Source organism: Myotis nattereri (genome assembly GCF_964212035.1).
Source record: "Myotis nattereri genome assembly, chromosome: X".
Taxonomy (NCBI): Eukaryota; Metazoa; Chordata; class Mammalia; order Chiroptera; family Vespertilionidae; genus Myotis; species Myotis nattereri.
Window position 1 is genome coordinate 109,958,698 of NC_138078.1, and position 22,388 is coordinate 109,981,085.

At 42.4% G+C, this 22,388-nt stretch overlaps 1 protein-coding gene across 1 annotated transcript in view; it reads left to right on the top strand.

Moving 5' to 3' along the window:
* Positions 1 to 21,961, top strand: part of SLC25A43 (solute carrier family 25 member 43) — a gene marked incomplete at its 5' end in the record, with an annotated part of 36,502 nt that extends 14,541 nt beyond the window's left edge. Inside the window, 2 exons of the mRNA XM_081080972.1 lie at positions 19,636 to 19,770; positions 20,730 to 21,961. Of these exons, the coding sequence (XP_080937098.1) occupies positions 19,636 to 19,770; positions 20,730 to 20,930 (336 nt within the window). The 3' untranslated portion in view covers positions 20,931 to 21,961. The remainder of the gene's footprint in view (positions 1 to 19,635; positions 19,771 to 20,729) is intronic.
* Between the last annotated feature and the right edge of the window lie 427 nt (positions 21,962 to 22,388).

A 22,388-nucleotide genomic window follows, 5' to 3' on the forward strand; every position in this document is an offset into this window, starting at 1 on the left:
ACCAATTGATGTGCCTCTCTCACCTCTCTCTCTCTCTCTCTCTCTCTCTCTCTCTCTCTCTCTCTCTGTCTTTCTCTCTCTCTCTCTCTCTCCCTCCCTCCCTTCTATTCTCTCTAAAGATCAGTGGAAAAAATATCCTCGGGTGAGGATTAACAAAAAAACACAATTTCTCGGTTTTTTAATATTTAGGCTGTTTCTGATTCTCCAATATGATAACATTGCAGTAAAAACCATTGTATTTTTTCACATTTGTGATGGCACCCTTCAGCTATATTCCTAGAAATCAACTTACAGGTTACAAGATAAAAATAATTCCAAGGTTCTTAATGGAGTTTGTGCCCTAGAAAGGTTATAAGTTTATACTTGCATCAGCAGTAAGAGTGGTTCATCTCAACTCTCATTATTAACAGGAATTATTGTCACTTTCTAATTCCTTGTGAACCTAATAGCTAACAAATTCTATCATTGTTTTAATTTGAATTTCATCGATCATAAGCAGATTGCACATTTTTCAGATATCAATTGACCCTTTGTATTTCTTTTGTAAATTTTCTGTTTATGTCCTTCACCTATTTTTCTAGGATAGCCAGGTTTTTCTGCTGATTGGTAAGAAGTCTTTATATGTTAAAGATATCAACCCTTTGCCAGACATTACACATATTTTTCCCAGTTCAACATTTGGCTTCTGATGCTGTTTATGAACTGTTGTACATATTTTTAGATTTTTATGCAATTATATCTATTACTGGTTTTTGTTTCTAACTTTACTTTTCTGTGCAAAAGACCTACCCCATCCCATAATCATATGACTATTCATTTATATACAGTTCTTTAAATAATTTTGTTATAATTTTTGCACTTACTACTAATATATTTTGGATTTACCTGGGATATGATATGTGCAGTAATCATTTGACTTTTACAAAGATAGTTTACCAATTGTTTAAGGATGTGTCAACCTAAAGATAAAAAGGGCTTTCACAGTGAGAGACAAGAACAACTTATTTGAGGTCAAAGAATAACTATTTGGGAAGCACTGATTCAGGTAGAAGCCTGAATAGTGTTCTGATTGAGAGGCAAAGGCAGTGGATATTTGTGAGAAAGGAAAGGGGAACAATTACATCAATAGAAGGAAGGCATTTGTATTGGTGCAGATAACATAATTCTAAACAATGTTTTTAGCCCTGGCTGGTGTTGCTCAGTTGGTTGAGCATCGTCCTGTGCACCAAAAGGTCGAAGGTTCAATTCCTAGTCAGGACACATACCCAGGTTGCAGGTTCAATTCCTGATTGGGGCTAGTGCAGGAGGCCACCAACCAATGTTTTTCTCTTCTTTCTCCTTGTTCCTTTCGCTCTATAAAATCGGTTAAAAAAAAAAAACAAACTAAAAAACAACAAAAACACATATTTTTAATTTAAAAACACACACACAATGTTTTAACTTGGCCTGTGTGGCTCAGTGGTTGAGCATCGACCTATAAACCAGGAGGTCATGGTTTGATACCCAGTCAGAGCATATGCCCGGGTTGTGGGCTCAATTCCCGATCCCTGGTGTGGGGCGTGCAGGAGGCAGCCAATCAATGATTCTCTCTCATCATTGATGTTTCTCTCTCTCTCCCCCTCTCCCTTCCTCTCTGAAATCAATAAAAATATATTTTTAATGTTTTTAATTTTCAGTCCAGTAGTCATCAGTCCTGTAATCATGATATCTGCTTTCTTGTTATCTTTGCAAACAGTTCTTTGGGGCACAAGTTTGCATAGGCCCAGCCCAAAGGTTATTTTGCCCTGTTTAAACATTTCAAGGCTTGAGGTGTAAGATGTGCAAAGCAGTCTTTCTGATGTGGCAGCTCCAGCTCCATTTTAAAGTGGCTCCGTTTATGTTATTTTTCTTAATATACCATTTTTGGAATAATCATTTCTCCCTCTATTCTGTGATGCAGCTTTTACCATCTCCTAGATGTTTACATATTCTAGGATCTATCCTGGGCTGTGTATCCTGTTCTGTTGATCTGTCAGTCTGTGCTTGTGCCCTATTGCAATTCCTCTAGCTCTATAATGCCTTTTACTATGTGGCATGGCATCTCCCTCCTCATTGCTCTTCATTTCAAAATTTCCTTGCTTATTCTCAGTCATTTGTTTCCCCTGATGAACTTCAGAATTACCTTGTGATTGTGAATGGAATATGTTAAACCTATGAGCTTGAATAATTCATGTCAGAGATTCCGTCTTTCACTTAGGAATGTCATATATCTCTTTTAGTTTCAGTCTTTTTTCTTTAGATTGAACCATATGAAATTGCCAATATTCTACCTTTCTTGACATACTCAAACAGTAATTTCATATGGTTCAACCCTCAGAAAAGTTGATTTCTTCATATGGTAATCATGCTTTTTCTAAAAAACAAAGCTTCTTTTAAAACACACACACACCAGGGAGAGGTTTACTGGGAAAGAGTTATGATCATAAAAATCTAGAAGCTTTTTCTTTTCTTTTTAAATCCTAACCCTAGGAATTTCTCTTACTGTCAGGAGTGAGAATCGGCTCTTGCTGGTTGATCACTTATAGCAATGATTTCCATGCTTTGAAGATCACTTTTTTGAAATAGTAGATAGAGCCAGAGGCATCTCATCAGCACTTTCTGCCACCTCTTATAATTTAGTGTTCCTCATGCATAGTACAAGGCCTCGAGCCTAGGGGTAGGGGTGATCAATGAAAAAGGGTTAGATTATGGGACCAATTCTAATGTGAGGGGTCCCCTCCCCATACTAAGCAATTCTCCAACACCAGCTGGGTGTCCTACAATTCAACTCAGTTCTGCCACTATCTACCTGGAGACAGCATCAGATGCCACAGGTTAAGGGCTCAGTCCCACAAGACAGCCACCCCCACTTCAGATGCCAATCACAAGTCCAGGTTGTTAACTATGCTTCTGACCAACTGGCTATAAATGAGAGGTTCCCAGGACCCCATCCTTAGGTTTGCTTCATTCACTAGAGCAGCTAACGGAACTCAGGAAACCAGTTTACTCACTAGATTACCAGATTATTGCAAAGGGTATTAAAGGATATGAATCAACAGCCAGGTGAAGAGATATATAGGGCATGGACCCAAACAAAGGAGCTTCTGTCCCCATGGAATTTGGGACCCAACACTGTGGCACATGGATGCATTCTGCTTCGCCAGGCTGGAAGCTCTCTGAGCCCTGTGCTCGGGGGTTTTTATGGAGGCTTCATTACATAGGCATGATTGACTAAATCACTGGACATTGGCCATTGATTCAACCTCCAGCCCCTCATCCTTCTCAGGTCAGGGAGGTGGGACTGAAAGTTCAACCCTTTGATCACATGGTTGGTTCCTCTGGCAACCAGCCCCCACTCTAGGTGTATTCCAAAAGTCACCTCATTCACATAGACTTAGGTGTGGTTGAAAGGGGGTTGTTACAGATATGAAGACATCTTTATCACTTCCATCACTTAGGAAATTCCAAGGGTTTAGGAGCTCTGTGCCAGCAAAGGGAATGAAGACCAAATATATATTTCTTATTATAAATCACAATATCACAGAGGTTTTTTGAATAAAATTCAATGACATCTAAATGTGGGAGTCGGGTTTCAGTCTTCCCCAAAAACTTTCAGCTTTCCTTTCTCCACCTGAAAGCTAGAACAATGACATCTTCTGGGGGAATCTAGCCATCACTACTCTAGAATATTTACTTATATACAACAATGTACTATAAACCCAGGTAAGATACACTGGAAGTGGGTTTTTTGAGGTAAACTTGTTAATCTTTCCCCTTATATAGAAACATTCTAGATAATGCATACACAGAGCATCAATAAGAAGCTTTAAAATAAATGCAAAGTCATAATGATTGTTTAAAAAAATCCAGAGGCCTGGCCAGTGTTGCTCAGTGGTTGGGTGTCAACCTATGAACTAGGAGATCACAGTTCGATTCCCGGTCAGGGCACATGCCAGGGTTGTGGGCCAATCCCCAGTGTGGGGTCTGCAGGAGGCAGCTGATCAATGATTCGCTCTCATCATTGATGTTTCTGCCTCTCTTGCGCTCTCCTTCCCTCTCTTAAATCAATAAAAATATAGGAGATACAATCATGAGAAAGAATCATTGATTGGCTGCCTCCTGCATGCCCCACACTGGAGATTGAGCCTGAAACCCAGGCATGTGCCCTGACCGAGAATTGAGCTGTGACCCCCTGGTTCATAGGTCGATGCTCAACCACTGAACCACGCCAGCTGGTCAATAAAAATGTATTTTTTTTTTAATCCAAAGAGGCAGTTGCTCAGTTCTCAAAAAGTATGGTCAGTATCCAGTTATGAATAACATCATAAATGTCATCCAAAGATATAGAAAAGGGCCCTAGCCAGTTTGGCTCAGTGGATAGAGCGTCAGCCTGCGGACCAAAGGGTCCCAGGTTCGATTCCAGTCAAGGGCACATACCTTGGTTGCAGGCACCTCCCTGGCCCGGGCCCTGGTCAGGGCTCATGCAGGAGGCAACCAATCGATGTGATTCTCTCACACTGATATTTCTCTCTTTCCCACTCTCTCTAAAAATCAATGGAAAAATATCTTTGAGTGAGGATTAAAAGAAGAAAAAACCACAAAGATATAGAAAAGGAATTCTTAGGGTTGCGGTTAAAGTGTTATTTAACAGGGGTTAATAAACATAATAATATCTTGTCCACTCTACTTTAAAAACAAACAACTAATCCCCAAGATAGAACCAGCGCTTTTTTAAATGTAAACATGCATTGCTTTCTCTGGCCAATAGATGTCGCTGCAGTAAATGGAGGGTATCTGAGCACTATCTGAGGGTATTAGAGCCATGGAGCTAGTGATCTCTCTGTCCACTTAACAACCTCTTAATCCCTGCTCGAAATACATCTTCAGTTTGGAAGATAAGACCTCTAGAAACAACAGTCGAACTCTAAATTCTTCTGGAGTTGTTGTGTTTTTTTTTCCTGCAAAGCATACAATCCAAATTCCCCAAGAAGAGAGAACTTTAGTCTCCTCCCAGGGGAGTAGACAAGGTTTGCCAGGAGAATTTGTAAGGAGGGAGCTTTGCAGGGCAGCCAGGCTGCTCTTACCTGAGCAGGTTTAGTGAGAACATTTGCATTCCATTGGCTTTCCTTGCTGCATTGCCTGTAGGAAGCAAATCCATGTCAGGTGTCTGTTAGATAACCTGTTGGCCAGGGAATTTTGTCAACCCTGACACTGACTGGCCACTTTGAATGTCTCCTAATATATTTTTACATACACAGCCTGTTTAATGCCATGTCAAGTTGGAATTTTCTTGAACATTAATGACCATAATCAGAAGTCTTGTTTAATCAGCTGAGCCCTTCCTTCACTGTGCTTACATTCATTTTATTCCTTTTTCTTTTTCTTGCCCTGGCTCCTGGCTGACATGCTAGAGAATGGAGAGGTAAATAAATTGTGCATGTGCATGTTTTGATGGCATGGTTTCTGGTGGGAAGGGGGATCGGTCAGCCCTCTATGCAAATGGAATGAGCTGCCCCCCACTTGGTGCGCTTTCACAGACCCTAAACCAGTGGTTCTCAACCTTGGCTGCACATTAGAATCACCTGGGAATCTTTTTAAAATCCTAATTTCTGGGCCTCATTCTCCGGAAATTCTGTTTCTTTGTTATGGGGTGGGGCCACAAAAGTAGTAACAAAGAAACAGAATTTCCGGAGGATGAGGCCCAGAAATCAGGATTTTAAAAAGATTCCCAGGTGATTCTAATGTGCAGCCAAGGTTGAGAACCACTGCCCTAAAAGCACCCTGCTTGAAATCTCCATGGCCACACTTCAGTGCGTTTTAGTTCCAGCTCTTCCAGGTATGGCCTGGCCTTTTCATCTTCAAACTCCCACACGTGGCTCAGAGCCTGGGCCTGAAGAGGCTGGCAACACCTAGTGTATTGAGAGAGTTGAAAGGGTAAAATATTGATGGGGATTAATTTATCTGACCTGGAATTCCTGAGCAAATGGTTCTCTGGACAGGCGCATGAGGAGGAGAGAGGGAGACAGACTGCCCTGAAAATCGAGGGAGCAGCTGAGAACATGGGATCTCCTGAGAGGATCAGAAGGGAGGCACCAGGCACGAGCTTGGTCCCCCCACAACTCTGCCTGCCACCCTCCCCTGTTGCCTGTATTAGGTGACTCCATTTCATCAAATATAAAACTGAGTGTCAGCCTGTTGCTTTACACCCCGGGGGACTTTGACCCCATCAAGCTCACAAGGTAAGCAGGATTGGGCCAGGTCAGCATTTGAACTGAAAGCACATAAGATGAAGGACAAAGGTAGTCTCTGAGTGGCACAGCTGACCGAGCAGAATACACACCGGACCTGCGTGAAGTGAGGCCCCGGCCTGTTCAAACAGAGATGCTGAGCCTGACCCAGATGCTTAATGTCTCGGGCTGTCTTTGGTCAACTGAACACTATTGCTTCGCCAGGCCCTCCCAGAGTGCCCCTTCCTCACACGTTTTTCATGCTTAAATCCACATCTCCATCCCTGCTCCCACATCGCTGGGCATTACCACTTGGCTATCACCTCTCCACTGGCACCTCTAACTGAATATATATCAGACTAACTTCCCTTCCTCTGAAAATGTCTTCCCAGAGTTTTCCATTTCAATGCCATCATTCCCCATTACCCAGGCTGGAAATTCACAAGTTATCTTTGAACTTCCTCTTCCCCAATCCCCAATCAACCTTGAGGTCAGTTGGTTCTTCATTCCCAACATTCCCAATGTTCCCACACTGGTCTTTCTTTTTGTCACTGTCCCTGTCCTAATCTGGGACTTACCAGCTCATACCAGGCTATTGCAGTAATCCTCTAATTGGCCTCCAGGATTAATTCTAAAAATGATCCTGGAACAATAATGTACCAGGCATTGTGGTAAGTGCTTTATGTTTGGTATCTTATTTAATTCTTACAACAACCCTATGTCGTGGGTACTGTTCCTCTCAAGCCCATTTTACAGATGAGAAAATCAAAGCAATGAAAGCTTCCGTAGCCTGCCGGAGCTCACCCACCCAGTAACTGAGCTGAAATTTAAGACCAGATAGTGTGCTTCCAGGGCCAATACTAATTTCAATCCCTGCAGCCCAGTTCGTAGCTTCTTCCAGACTAACTTTCTTAAGATCTGCCTGTGTTTTGGCCTTCTTTTTCGCCCCTAGAGAACAAAGGCTGAGTTCCTGGGACTGGCATGCTGCCCTTACCAATTTTGCCACCCTCATGGCACAGAGACCCTCTATATGAGAAGTTGCAAAATCAAACGCTAGCAGGAACTTGGAAGTAACATGAAAAAAAGAGAAAATAGGGAAACCCAAATAGCATACACTTGCCCCCTAAAGAATAAGCTATCGAATGTGTTCTGAGCCATCAGGCTTTTGGCTTTCAAAAGCATTGTGGAGAGCTAAAGGCGCTGTGCTCACAAAATGTGATTAGCATCTAAATGTGAATAGCAGGAAGAAATAAAGTGAGCTAGTGGTGGCTGTGGGCAAGCTCCCCTTCTCCAAAGCATGGATGCCATTTAGAAATGTGGGTCCAGTTTCTCAAGGGAGCCCGAAATCCATATTTTTATGTAAAATCTCCCAATTGTCTAATGTTGGCAAATAAAATTAGGAAAATTCTGCCTGGGTTAAACAAAATCCTCTGCTCTATTCAAACCTCCAGTTCAATCACAATGATCTCAGTCCACCTCCCCCATCTCCCTAAAGAATAAGTGTATTTCCCATTTCAGGCACCTCTGCCTGGAGGATCTATCTCCATCTCCTTAAAGGCTCAACTAAAGTTTGCCTCAGTGGTCGCTGTCTCTTCTGACCTAAAATAGCACATATGTATTGCTTTTGTTTGACAAATGAGTTGGCTTCTCATCCCCGACAGCTACCCCATCCTGATGGATAAAGGCAGGTATTTTGCCTTTGCAGAGTCACAATGGGGGTGCTCCAGACCGCTGCAGAGGGGATTGTGAAGCAGGAAAAGCCAGTTAACTAACAATGTGCTCTAGCAATACAATTGAAGATGCTATGTTTTCACTGTAACCCCCACCCCACCCCCAAGGGCACTGTTATATTGTGGGAGTTTTGTGGGTGAATAGCCCCTTTTAAATGATGCTATTAGCCTGTGTGCCCTTTGACCCAACCAATTGAATTTTCAAAGCACTTCTATACATGCCCCCACTGCTCCCATTTCTACATCATTACTCTGTCTCTCCACCCTGTCAGAGCCACACTCTGAAGTCTTCTCTCACCTCCTGCAGCAGGAGTCTCCTCCTTCTGAATGCCCATAGCATACACTCACTGTCGCTCTCTCAGGCCCATGTCACATGTTTCGTTGTGTTATGATCTTCTATGTCACTATTCCCTCTACAGCTCTTTGCCTTTGGGACGCATGTCTTACACATTTGTATATCCTCACAGTACATTGCCTCTCGTAGCAGGCACTTGATACTTGTTTAAAAATGAATGAAGCTCAGGGCCAGCTTATGGGATCTCACTGTGAGTACAGAATCGAACCTTAGCTGCTGCTGAGTGAGCTCCAAGTCTGTGTGCTGGTCTCTACTCATGAGGAAGTTAATAACAGCCTGCTCTAAGGAAGCCTCTGCTTGTCCCTTGCCTATAATCCTCGCTCTGATAATGAACTGTCTTCTATCTCCTACCTTAGCAGTCATGTTCTGTTTATCTCAGCCCAAACAGCTATTACCATTTCAAGATAGGCAAAATGCTCAAAGGACAGAGCAAAAAACATCATGAAACCATTTGGATATGCACCCCCTCTTCAATGCAACCTCCCACCACTTTGTATGGTGCCTAGAAGTTCTTGACAAATCCTAGCATCATAGAATTTGTATTTGTTAGTTTCTTGATTTCAGTAAATGTGACCTGATGTAAATAAATGTGTCTAAATCTGTGCTCTCCTTGGTGGGGTGCTTTTGTCATGGGTGAGGATAGGGACAAATTATGTCAGGAGGAGGTAATGAAAGGAGAGTGTTCCCTGGGATTCAAAAATTATAATAACATATCTACCACTTATTGGTCATTTAATATGGACAAGGCAGATTATTACCCCATTCCACCCTCTTTATAGACCCTGTAAAATAAGTAAGTATTGTTATGATTCCTATTTTCTAGATGAGGAAGTGAGGCACAGAGAGGGGCTTGTTCCTAGATCCTAAGTAATCAGTTCATTTTTTTTTTCAGTTATTTTGCCTGAGGCTTGGGAGTAGTGGAAGAGGGAAAAGAAAACCTAACCTTGAGAGTTAGGAGCTCACAGGGTGGGGCAGAAAAATAATTTTACTTCTACCCTTCTAAGTTCTTCTGGCTGGACTAATAATCAAATCAACATGAGACAGATTCACAGGAGAAAATGTATTACATATGTACGTACAGGGGTTCCCTAAGAATATGAGACCTGAGGACAATTGGGTAGTTGAGGCTTATGTGCCATTCTGGGCTAAGGAGAGGGAGACAGGGGTCTGGGACTTCAAAAGGAAAATAGGCAATTCATAAGGAGATAAGAAGGAGCAAACGTGGAGAAGAATTTCTTGCTTCGCCACCCAGAAACAATGAGACACATATATTGGAGTCTAACAGACTTTGCCACATTTAGTTCCTATTATGATGCTAAGGTGATGCTCCCTTCCTTTAAGCAGGTTTTTCTATCTGAATTCCTTTAGGCAGGTAAGGGGGAGGGCCAAAGGTACTTTCTGAGTCCTTTGTTAATAACCAGCTTAAAATAATCAGTATCCCAAGAAGCATATTTGGGGGTGACAAATTCTGCTTCCCCTCACAGTTGCAAGAGCAGTTGAAAAAAAAAATAGTGTGTAATCTCAAAAACAGGCAAGAGCCCAGCTTTGGTCTGGGAATGGTTAACTCAAGTTAGAGGGGAGAAAAAAATTCTTTGGAAAAGTAGACTGTCAGGCAGCCTGACAATGGAAGACTTGAAACCGGCAGACATAATGAAGAGCATATATCGTTCAGCAGCACGGACCTTTGGCCAGCCACACCTGGCCACGCTGCTCAGAGGGACTGGGAAGAAAGCCCTACTCACTCTCTGAGTCCCTGGGAGAGCAGACTCAAGGAGGAAAAAGGAAATCGTGGTCAGCATACCTGCTAGGAAGTGCTAACAGTTTCAGGTTTTCTGCCAGGTTCAACATTTCTTGGTTGACACAGCATATATTCTCAGCAGGAACAGACCAGCTTACCTGACTTGAAGTGCAAACACTGCTGGGCTTTAAGTTGATTGGGTAGTGGGTAAGGATATACCAGTATCTTTAGTTTGTTGCATTTTCAGCTCCTTCCTATCATCTTACTTTGGGATCTGGCCCCTTTGGAGACTGACTTCTGCCTAAGTCAGTAGCATTGCCTTGGCAGTCTGAGGGGAAAAAAGGTCACGTTTCAGCTCCAGGTAGATGTCTGGATATTCCTTAGGCTGGGTGGCTTTGTTTGAGCATCATTGTTAAAATATGGGGAAAGGAAAACGCTCCCCTTTGTTTTTTTTTTCAAAAGGTATAGAATGCCCTAAATATAGTAGGGATGGCAGTTGTTGACCCTGGAAACAAGACTGTCCCTAGAAGGCAAGCCAGGAGAATGTAGGGAGGAACCTTCATTCCACTCTTTGTCAAATCACTCTGCCCTTTTCTCCTGACCTGAGCTGGCCTACTCCTTTGAAGAGATAAAGTCTGGGAATCAAAATGTCCTAAGCAGACTTCTTTCAGCTCCAGCTAAACAGTAATAGCAGCTAAGATGGGAGCTTACCCCTCTCTCCACTCCCAGCCCACCTCCAAAGTGAGGGTGAAGAGAGAGGTAGGGGAAAGGGAAACAAAGGTCCCAGAAAAGGCTTGCTTGTCAGCCAAGAAAGACCCGCAGCTGTGAGCAGTCATCTGCAACTGCTGTCAGAAGATGCCTAGCTTGCTGACCCCTCCCCCCGCTGGCCTCAAGCCACTTTTAGAAATGGGATGGAGGGTACCTTGTCGGCAGGCCATGCTGATGAAGCTGCCTATACCCACTTTTCTGGACATCCTTTAACTGCCTATTTGTACTTTATTTTTTATTGTTGACAGCATTACAGACGTCCCCTATTTTCCCTCCTTTTGCCCCCCTCCACCCAGCCCCTGCCCCACTCCAGGCCTTCACTACTCTACTGTCTGTGTCCATGCATATGTATATTGTCTGCGCTATGCATATAAGTTCTTTGGTTACGGCTGTGTTGTCTTAAAGGTTTAATCAGTAGAGTAGCTCCATGGTTAGGAGTGTGGACTTTGGATGCCAACTCTGCCCTTACCCCTGCATGGATGTGGGTAAGCCATGAACCCTCTCTGAGCCTCATCTTCCTCACCTGTAAAACATGGGGAGAAGCAGAGTGCCTAGCTCATATACCGAGAAAGGACATTGAATTGGGTTAATGCAGATCCAGAGCCAGGCACATGATAAATATTCAATAAAGCCGAGGTGCTATTTCTATTGTTCTTGAAGCATCTCTTCAGAATCTATGCATGGCATTGAAGGCCTGATTAGAACGATAAAAGCTGGCCCAGATGTGTTTCTATGTTCCCTATGATTTCTATGAATACACAAATGAGTTAGCATCACAAAACCTCAAAAGACCCTCAACTCTATAGATAATGATGAGCAGGGACAGTAGAAGAGTTAGTTATTTATTTGTTGGGTTCCTTTAACAGGCATTTACCTAGAGACCACCATATGCAAGTAATGCATCTATCTGTACATTCTCAGCCTCCTGAAAACTTTCATCTTCCAAATCGGTTCCCTCACCCTTCCTGCTGGATCACACTCCAATCAAGGTGATGCTAAATGTTAGCTCTTCCAGCCATTGTTGCCTGAGCTCCCCTGGCCGCCTCCTGGGCAGCTCCAGCAGCTCCTCTCACTTGCATCTCAATTGCTTTCTCTAGCCTGGCCCAGCTGCACTATTTGTTTCTCCACCCCACCCCCCACCATCACACAGGAACAGACTGTTTGTCTTCTCTTTCCAAGCAGAATACTAACCTGCTGTCCATTTGCCCACTCCCCCCTCCTTATCCCGGGCTTTCTGAGCAGCTGGTCAGTCATAGCCTGCTGCTGAACCAGGAGGCTCCAACTTCAGCCAGGATGGAGGGTATCCTCGAGGCAGGCCATGCTGGGGGCGGCTGCCTACACCCACTTTTATGGACATCCCCACTGCAGAGCCTGAGTGCGTCCCAACTCTGGGCACCTGGCTCTGCCAAAAGAAACTTGGGCCGTGTGGTTCACAGTACCAAAAGGTTCTTTTACTTCAATATGATCGTTTGATTATTGGGGATTTACCAAATGACAAAAGCCTCCCACCACAACTGTCTTCCAGGCAGTTGTTTGGGAATTGGATGGTTATGGCTGGGAATGTTTGGGAATTGGGTGGCTTCGTCTCCGGCTCGTGTCCTATATGTCCACAGAAGATAATGTCATTTCCAAATAACAAGCAAGGTTTCTGAGCTCCTGTTCGCTCCAACTAGCAGACTCTTTTTCTTTTGTTTCTTTTCTTTCATCTTTCCTTTTAAATGCCTTTTTCAACTTATTTTTTAAAAACAGTTTTAGGTTGACCTCAAAATTGACAGGAAGGGGTGGAGGATGGGTAAAAAGGTAAAGGTGAAAAAGAAGGACAAACTTCCAGTTGTAAAACAAATAAGCCATGGGAATGTAATGGACAGCACAGGGAATATAGCCAGTAATATTGTAATAACTTTGCACAGTGATTGATGGTTAATAGACATATGGTGATCACATCATAGGGTATGTAAATTTCAAATCACTATGTTGTACACCTGAAATGAATACAATATTGTATTCCAACTTACTTTAATTTAAAACATTTTTTTTAGATTTTTTAAAAATATATTTTATTGATTTTTTACAGAGAGGAAGAGAGAGAAATAGAGAGTTAGAAACATCGACGAGAGAGAAACATCGATCAGCTGCCTCCTGCACATCCCCCACTGGGGAAGTGCCCACAACCCAGGTACATGCCCTTGACCGGAATCGAACCTGGGACCTTTCAGTCCGCAGGCCGATGCTCTATCCACTGAGCCAAACCGGTTTCGGCAATTTAAAACATTTTTTAATGGAAAAGATGCTATATAGATTTCCCACATACTCACTGCCCGCACAATTCATTACCAACATCCCCCACCAGAGTGGCTACATGTTCTTAGGTTTTACGCCGCCGCAAGGAAAAACCGTGAGTCCAAACAGAGACCAGATGAAACAGGCTTTATTGGGAGCACACGGGCGGGTTCACCTGCTCAGAGAGGGGAGCAGGAGAAGCCACGCCAAACCTGGGCAGGGGCAAGGTTTTATACTTTTCTGAGGTAATTGTTGCTGGCCGAAACTGGTGGCAGTCGGGGCTTTCCAGGGTCAGGTGAAACCTGCGGTCTGTCCTGCGGTTTGGTCATTTTCCGGGAGCCGTTTGTCCGGCAGGAATTTTTCACCGGGGTGGGGTGGTTTTCAGACGTCAGTGTGGACAGGTCAGCTTCTCACCGGCCCAAGAGAGGGAGGGGGTCCTTTCGTCCCGGGGCAGGGTGCCAGCGAATACCAGACACATGTTACAATTGAGGAACCTACATAGACACATCACAGTCACCCAAAGTCCATAGTTAACTGTAGGGCTCACTCTTGGTGGTATACATTCTATGGCTTTGAACAAATGTATAATGACTAAAAACTTAAATCAGTGGTGTGTGGGCAGGCTAAATAGCCATCTCAGACAGTGATTTAAAAAATTGAATTTATTTAAGGAAAAGGCCTGGGAGATGGGGATATCCAAAAGGATGGGCTACACAGCACTGAGCCAAAGGGCACTGGGTCCATGATGGCAGCAAAAAATATACCTAGAACAATGAAACAAGGAATGGCATAGAAGAAGCAACAGGAGAGCCTAGGCTGGGCTGCTTTGGCTCACTGGGAAGTCAGAGAAAAGAGGTCCTTGGAGACAGGTTCAGGGGGTTAGCCTGGGATGAGCTGCCGCTGCCCATTGCTCCCCTGGTTGCAAGTCTTATGGGGTCCCATAGAGGTTAGGGGACATGTGCCTGTGGGGGACTGGCACAGGCATGCTTCTTGGAGGGAGAGCTTGCACTGGGTCCTCCATCCTGAGCGTATTTATCTCTCTTTTGCAGGTGGAAATCTTAGGGGAGTCCTCAGGGGAGGGTCTCAATAGAATATTTATCAGCTTTCCAGGTGTGCTCTCTCAGGGTCATGGTCTCTACTGATTGATTGGTGCCAGGGAAAGGAGTTATTCGTCAATGTAGCTGGTCCTGAGGCAGTCACAGGGCCACTAGTCTGGTTTTACTGCTTTTCTGGGCCTGGAGCTGAAATACAACCGAGGCCTAGAAGTTATCTGTAGAGAGGAAAAGGTCAGAGGGTCTAAAGTGCCTGATCAGTGATATGAAACATCAGCGATCCAAGCCGCATGACCAGTGATATGCTGACTGAGAAAAGGTTACCCTGGGGGCAAGGTTCTTGTTTTCCCAGTTTTGCCCCTTGCTAGGCATCCAGAGCTTTCTTCCCAGGTGAGTTTCTGTACCTGGCCCATTGTCCTTGCTCTGCTCATGTCTAACAGTGGCCTGTATCCTTCATTATAGTATCATACAGAGTATTTCCACTGCCCTAAAAATGCTCTGCTCTGCCTAACTCACCCTTCCCTTCTCCCTCAAACCATGGTAACCACTGATCTTTTTACTGTCTCCATAGTTTTCCAAGATGTCATATAGTTGGAATCATATAGTATGTAGCCTTCTCAGATTGGCTTTTTACTTTCTTTTTTAAGTCATTTCTTTTTTATTGAATTTATTGGGGTGACATTGGTTAATAGAATTATATAGGTTTCAGGTGTACAATTCTATGATATGTCATCTGTATGTTGTATTGTGTGTTCACCACTCCAAGTCAAGTCTCCTTCCATCGCCATTTATCCCCCCTTTACCCTCTTCTACCAACCCCTAGCCCACTTTCCTCTGATAATCACCATACTGTTGTCTGTGTCTATGAATTATGTGTGATTTTTGCTTAATCCCTTCACCTCTTTCACCCAACCTCCCAACTCCCCTCCCCTCTGATAGCTGCCATTCTGTTCTCTGTATCTGAGTCTGTTTCTATTTTGTTTGTTAGTTTACTTTGTTCATTAGATTCCACATATAAGTGAAATCATCTGGTACTCTTCTTTCTCTGACTGGCTTATTTCACTTAGCATAACACTCTCCAGGTCCATCCATGCAGTTGCAAAGGGTAAGATTTCCTTATTTTTTATGGCTGAGTATATTTCATTGTGTAAATGTACGTCAGCTTTTTAAAAAATATATTTTTATTGATTTCAGAGAGGAAGGGACAGGGAAACAGAGATAGAAGCTGCCTCCTGCATGCCCCCTACTGGGGATTGAGCCGCAACCCAGGCATGTGTCCTTGACCAGAATCAAACCTGGGACCCTTCAGTCTGAAAGCCAATGCTCTATCCACTGAGCAAAACCAGCTAGGGTGTACCACAGCTTTTTATCCACTCATCAACTGATGGACACTTGGGCTGCTTCCTAATCTTGGCTACTGTAAATAACGCTGCAATGAATATAGAGGTGCATATATTCTTTCAAATTGGTATTTCAGGTTTCTTTGGATATATTCCCAGAAGTGGAATCATTAAGCCATATGGTAGTTCATTTTTAATTTTTTGAGGTAATTCCATACTGCTTTCCACAGTGGCTGCACCCAGATTGGCTTTTTTCATAGTAATATGCATTTTAGTTCTCCCCATGTCTTTTCATGGCTTGATAGCTCATTTCTTTTTCATACTGAATGATATTCCATTGTTTGAATGTACCACAGTTTATTTATCCATTCACCCAAGGACAACAAAGGACATCATGGTTGTTTCCAAGCTTTGACAATTATGAATAAAGCTGCTATCAACATCCATGTGCAGGTTTTTGTATGGACATAACTTTTCAACTTATTGTTGTAAATACCAAGATCTAGCATAATGTTTCATTTTGTAAGAAACTGCCAAACTGTCTTCCAAAGTGGCTATTCGGTTTTCTGCATTCCCACCAGCAAGAGTTCCTGTTGCTCTACACACTCGCCAGCATTTTGATGGTGTCAGTGTTATGGATATTAGCCATTTCCCCTTTACACACATCTCCCCAATCCCCCTACCATCTGGCAACCATCAAAATGTTCTCTGTATCTATGAATTTGTTTCTGTTTTGTTTTTCTTTACATGAAATCACACAGTATTTGTCTTTCTCTGTCTGACTTCTTTCACTTAGCATAATAGATGTACTGTTTCTTTAACTAGCCCCGTATTAGTGGACTTACAATATTTCCAATTTTCTGCAGTTACTAATAATGCTGCAACAAAAATCCTTATAAAATATATCAGTTCTCCTGGAGAGCATTATGCTAAGTGAAATAAGCCAGTCGAGAAAGATAAATATCACATGATCTCACTCATATGTGGGATATAATGATCAACGTAAATTGATGAACAAGAATAGATCCAGAGACAAATGGCAGGGGTGTGTGTGGGGGGGGGGGTTAGAGAGCAACCAAAGGACTTGTACACATGCATATTAGCATAACCAATGGACACAGGCATTGGGGGGGGGGTCAAATGGGGGAAAAAGGAGACATATGTAAAACATTAGACAATAAAATACATAAATAAATAAACAAAAACCAAAAAACAAAAAGCGTCAGTTCTCACATGGACAAATATATCTGTAGAATAAATTCCTAGAAGTAGGATTGCTTTGGTCAAAGGGTATGAGTTTTATACATTTATAAAATATTGTTTATTTCAGTACTCAAGGAAAGGATGAACAACCTGAAATGTTACCTCTGCTGGAAGGCCTCTGTGAAGTTTATCACAGAAACCATCAAATGCTTGGCTTTCTTTGAAGTATTTGTCTTTTATTGTGATCTACTGCAAGTTTTCTTCTTCTTTCCCCCAATATGTATTAAGCACATGCTACATGCCAGGCATGTTGGTAGGCTTTGCGAATAAAACCACAAACAAGACAGACATGAGCCGAAACCGGTTTGGCTCAGTGGATAGAGCGTCGGCCTGCGGACTGAAAGGTCCCGGGTTCGATTCCGGTCAAGGGCATGTACCTGGGTTGCGGGCACATCCCCAGTAGGAGGTGTGCAGGAAGCGGCTGATCGATGTTTCTCTCCCATCGATGTTTCTAACTCTCTATCTCTCTCTCCCTTCCTCTCTGTAAAAAAATCAATAAAATATATTAAAAAAAAAAAAGACAGACATGGTCACTGCCCTCATGGTATTTACAGCTCAGGAGGCCAGGGTTGTTGGGGGCAGTACACATGAAAGAAATAATTATACACCAGATCATTACAGAGTGTGTCACATGCCATAAAGGAGAAGTACAGGGTGACCAAATGTGTTTACTAGACTCCTGACTTTGGGGATCTGAGAAGACTTCCTGGAAGAAGTGATATGTATTCTGATCAGTAAGAGAGACTCAGCTAGGCAGAGGAAATGGCAGGTTTGAAGGCTTATTGTCAGGAACGTACAGTAGGGCCAACAGCATGGATTATAGGATCAAGACAGGGCCTTCAAGGTCATTTAATTCCAATTTCCTCACTTGACATGTGAACAAACTTAGATTCAAAGAACTAAACGACTTGGTCAAGGTTATATAGATAGTGGCACAGCCAGGAGTAGGACCTGTGTCCTCTGATTTCTTTTCAGATGGTGCTATGCTGCAAAAGCAGCATGCCCTGGAAACATGGAACAGACCGGAAAATCTCAGGATGGGAGTAGGGGGGAGGGCAGAAGACATTAACCAAATAATTTATATGCATATACTAGTATGTACTACCCATGGACATAGACAATAGGTGGTGAAGGCGTGGGGTGGGGTTGGAACAGAGGGTATGGGGAACAAGGGAGAAGAAAGGGGGGACATCTAATACTTTCAACAAAGATTTTTTAAAAGAAATAAACAGAAAAATATACTGGAAAACTAAAAAAGAAAGTTTACAATGCTATCAAAAGTTAGCACATATTGAGCATGCGTTGCAATTGACCGCATTTTATCATTTTAGTTTAAAAATATTTTATAGTGTACTTTCCTCTTTCCTACTTTTATACTATTTATTGATTGTTTTACAAATTATTTAATATAACTTTGTCCATTGGTTTGTTATGTTTTAGAAATATTTTACTAATTTTTAATCCTACCGTTACCTTCACTTTTAGTCTTCTAAGAAAAATAGTAACAAACTTCAAAGGGGAAAAAAAGCAGCATGCCCATCCTGGGATCTATAGAACTAAACTAGACATCTGTGGGATAATTGCCTGGAATCAGGTCTGACTAGCAGGCTGACATGTTTGTTTTTCTGTACTAGTAAGATACCATTTGGGTAAATGGAAGTCTAACATTCCAGTCTAGTTTTCAGCATACTTGTCTCTTCTCCAAGTTTAGATAATAAATAATAATGATATTAATAATGGTGGTTACTTTTTAGTGCTTGCTATATGTCAAAGGCTGTTCTAAGCATTTTATATGTATTTCATTTAATCTTGACAACAATCCTATAAGGTAGGTATTATTATTACCCATTGGATAGATGAGGAAATTGAAGCTCAGAAAGGTCAGGCATTTGCTCAAGGCCACAGAGCTAATGAGTAGCAAAGCAGGGACTCAGTCCAAACAGTCGGGCTTTAGGGCCCATGTACTTTTCCCAAGCACTCTCAGTATCAGCAGCAAGCTAGGAGATTCAGGTCTGAGCCCTGAGCAGCCTTGTGCTTTGGAGGGCCTACACAACTCTGGCTGCACATCAGAACCACTTGAGGAGCTTGCCAAAATGCTGATGTCCAGGTCTCAACCTGGGTCAGTTAAATCGCAGTCTCTAGGAGTGATTCCAATCGTGGATGGTTTTATTTATTTATTTATTTATTTATTTATTTATTTTCCATCTTCATTGTTCAGTCGGGGGGGGGGGCGGGGAGGGCAGGGCCTGGGGTGAGGATGAAACCCTGGTTGGGTAGGTCAATTGGTTAGAGCATCGTCCTGATACGTCAAGGTTAAGATTTCATCCCCAGTCAGGGCAATACAAGAATCAACCAACGAATGCATAAATAAGTGGAACAACAAATCTCTCTCTCTCTCTCTCTCAATCAATCAACTTAAAAAATAATAAAAATTGATGTCTTTGTATCTGTGAGTTTGTTACTATTTTAAAAAGTAAACAATAAACAAGGGGATGAATCAGTTAAGAAAAGTAAACGGGAGCACTTCAAAAAGGTTAACTACATGGGAGTGTGTGTTGAACATATTTAGAAGGCATAAGTTGGGAAGGAACGTTAAGTGTAAAGTTGAGTCTGTCCCAAATGGCTGCTTCCTTCCAAGCAAAATAAGCCACAAATTTGTGAGCAACGTGCCATGACTTTACTGCATGTTCATATTCATTCTAAGCCCATGGAACAAGAGGAGCCCCATGACAGCCTTTCTCTTTGCCATCCTCTTAGACAGGAGCATGGCATCCAGAATCCAGACTTGAGACCTTAGCTAATTTGACTAGAACATTTATTTCCTGGTGACTACATCACCTCATCCCAACTTCTATTTCCATCAGGCTCAGAGCCCCTTCCTTCCCCGCTGTGGAGGAGTAGATGTCCATTTCTCAGGAGCCACGGACTGCTTCCGGCAGATAGTGAAGGCCCATGGGGTACTGGGACTCTGGAATGGATTGGCAGCCAACTTACTGAAGGTGAGAAGAGTGGTCAGTCTCTACTGTTTCTCTGCCTCTGCTAGTTCTAGCCTATTCCTTTGCCACTCCTAGGACAGTTTGCATGGAAATGTCCCCTCTAGCATTGATGGTAGCCCAAGGCCCTCAAGTGCAACCTAGCTGTCAGCCCTGAAGAGAGAGGACCCTGTGCAGTGTTGGGGCATCTGATAACCCATCCCAAAGGAGCTGACCATTTAGTGTACAGGTTCCTACCATGGGGGTTCATGGACTCCCAAAGGGAACCTAACCCTCCATCCTAAAATTGTATGCGAAAATGCAGATGTGTGTGCATATGTGCTTCTCTCTGGGGAAAGGATCCATAGCTTTCATTGTATTCCAAAAAAAAAAAAAAAAACTCCTGACCAAAAAAAAAGGTTAAGAACGCTAGACTGCCTTGACCGGGTGGCTCAGCTGGTTGGAGCATCATCCTGTACACCAAAAGGTTGTGGGTTCAATTCCCAGTCAATTGAACCCAGTGGGTTCAATTACCTAGGTTGCAGGTTTCATCCCTAGTCGAAGTGCGTGCGGGAGGCAGTTGATCGATGTTTCTCTCTATCTCTCCCTTCCACTCTCTAAACATATGCTCGGGAGAGGATTGAGAAAGGAAAAAAAATCACATATTACATTCTATGAGGGAAAAAAAGAACTCTGGACTAAACCTTGTACTAATTGACACATAAATGGTTTCAGTCAAGACAAGCATATGTTGACAAGAAGTGTCAGATTGTCTACCTGCATATTAATCCAGACTTGTGTTCTCCAGGGCCCTTCAACTGCTCTGCCATTCCTCACCCCCTCCCCATCCTCTCTGATTCCCAAAAAGAATTACTATGTTGTATTATCCACAGCCTTTAACTCAGTTTACCCTGACTCAAATTGATTGCAGACACATTGACACTTTTTTAGATTTTTAACATGATTTTCATTTTATTTTTAAACAGGTTGTTCCATATTTTGGAGTTATGTTTGGTACCTTTGAGTTCTGCAAGAGAATTTGTCTTTACCACAATGGTTACATTGTGTCTCCTCTGAGCTATAAATTGACCCCAGGGGTGGATCAGAGTTTGAAACCCCAGGAATTACGGGAATTAAAGAAGTTCTTCAAAACTGGAAAACTAAATTCTAGAAAACCAACTCTTTAAAACTGAATGGAACTAGAAGTGCACTGACTGAAGGCGTTTTGCAATCACGGATAAATTTAGCTTCAAAATTGCACAACTGTGGAGTGAGGAGAGGATACTCCTGTCTGCTGCTCTGGGAAATGAGAAGACTCAGCCATACGCCACCTCTGAGCTCCAAATTGATGTCCCTGGGAACACCTGCAGCTCAGGAAGGTTTCCCAACATGACCGTCTCCTGATGGCATTCCACCAGATTTTAGAACAAAAGCTAGCAGTAATGATATGTGCTATTTACACAATACCAAAGAAAGGGCATTCCTATGACACCTCAAAGCAACATGTAGTTGAAGCAGCTGAGCAGAGACCACGTCATGCTCTCAGTCACAGCGTCACAGCTTGTACTAACCCACATCAGCTTAGTTTTGCTCAATTTGACCTGAGGAGTCCTAATATAATCGCTCTGAAACTCATAAGCTTTGCTGACTTCTGAGTGCACACACCACAGTGTAAATTATGCCTTCTCAGAAGCTAACTGAAAATATTCAACGTTTAAAAGTTATAAGTGTCATAGTAGAACCATCCTTCAGCTAAATTTGAAGCATCCCAGGCTTAAATCTTGTTTCAGGAAGGCAGTTTTTAGCATGATTGCCTAATTATGCTCCAAAAGGCCTTCTTTGAATTGCAGTCATGTACAGTGTAAGTGGCCTGAATTCTCTGCCTTTTTTACTTGCTTTGCAAGCCTACCCTGAAAATAAATTATTTAGTCAACTTAAGTTATTCTCAGAAGATGTCCCAGTTGCCTAGAAAGGATCAAATAGAGCATTTGACACACATACCAAAAAAACATAAATAACTGAGCAAACACTTCATGTCTACCAGATTTTTAAAAAGTCAAATTTTGGATTGTTCCACCTTGGAGATTCTATGTCAAGTTTATAGAACTGTACTTTCAAATAGTGCCTGTCTTTGCATTAAAAATAGCTAATATTATGATACTAATTTATAATTACGCAAGTATGTTAAAAGTATTTTTCCTATTAAACCTTTTTATTTCCAAATAAAAATTATGTGTTGGTCACTTATTATTACTAATCTGAGTTATAAAACTATGGTAAAATATATACTGGCCAAAATCTTTAAACTCTCAGAACCTTGTCCTATTGAAATATACCAAAATAACTCATTTTTCCAATTGCCATGACAGATTGTGTTTCATGGGGAATAGCAGTTAATACACACATGAAAATCTCATTGGTAGCCCAATCCTTTAGAGTTTGGAGGGTGGAAACTCTTTACCTGGAGTGACTAGTTCATGTTTGTTATTCTCTATTTCCCTTGAGGTGAACTACTTTTTGTCATTCTGAAAGCTGCAAAAAAAATAACTAAATCTAAAATCTTAACCTCAGTTTACTTACCTCATATCTTCTGTGCATTCTTCCATAGGTATGATGAAATAGATGGCTAAATTCTTGCTACTGCT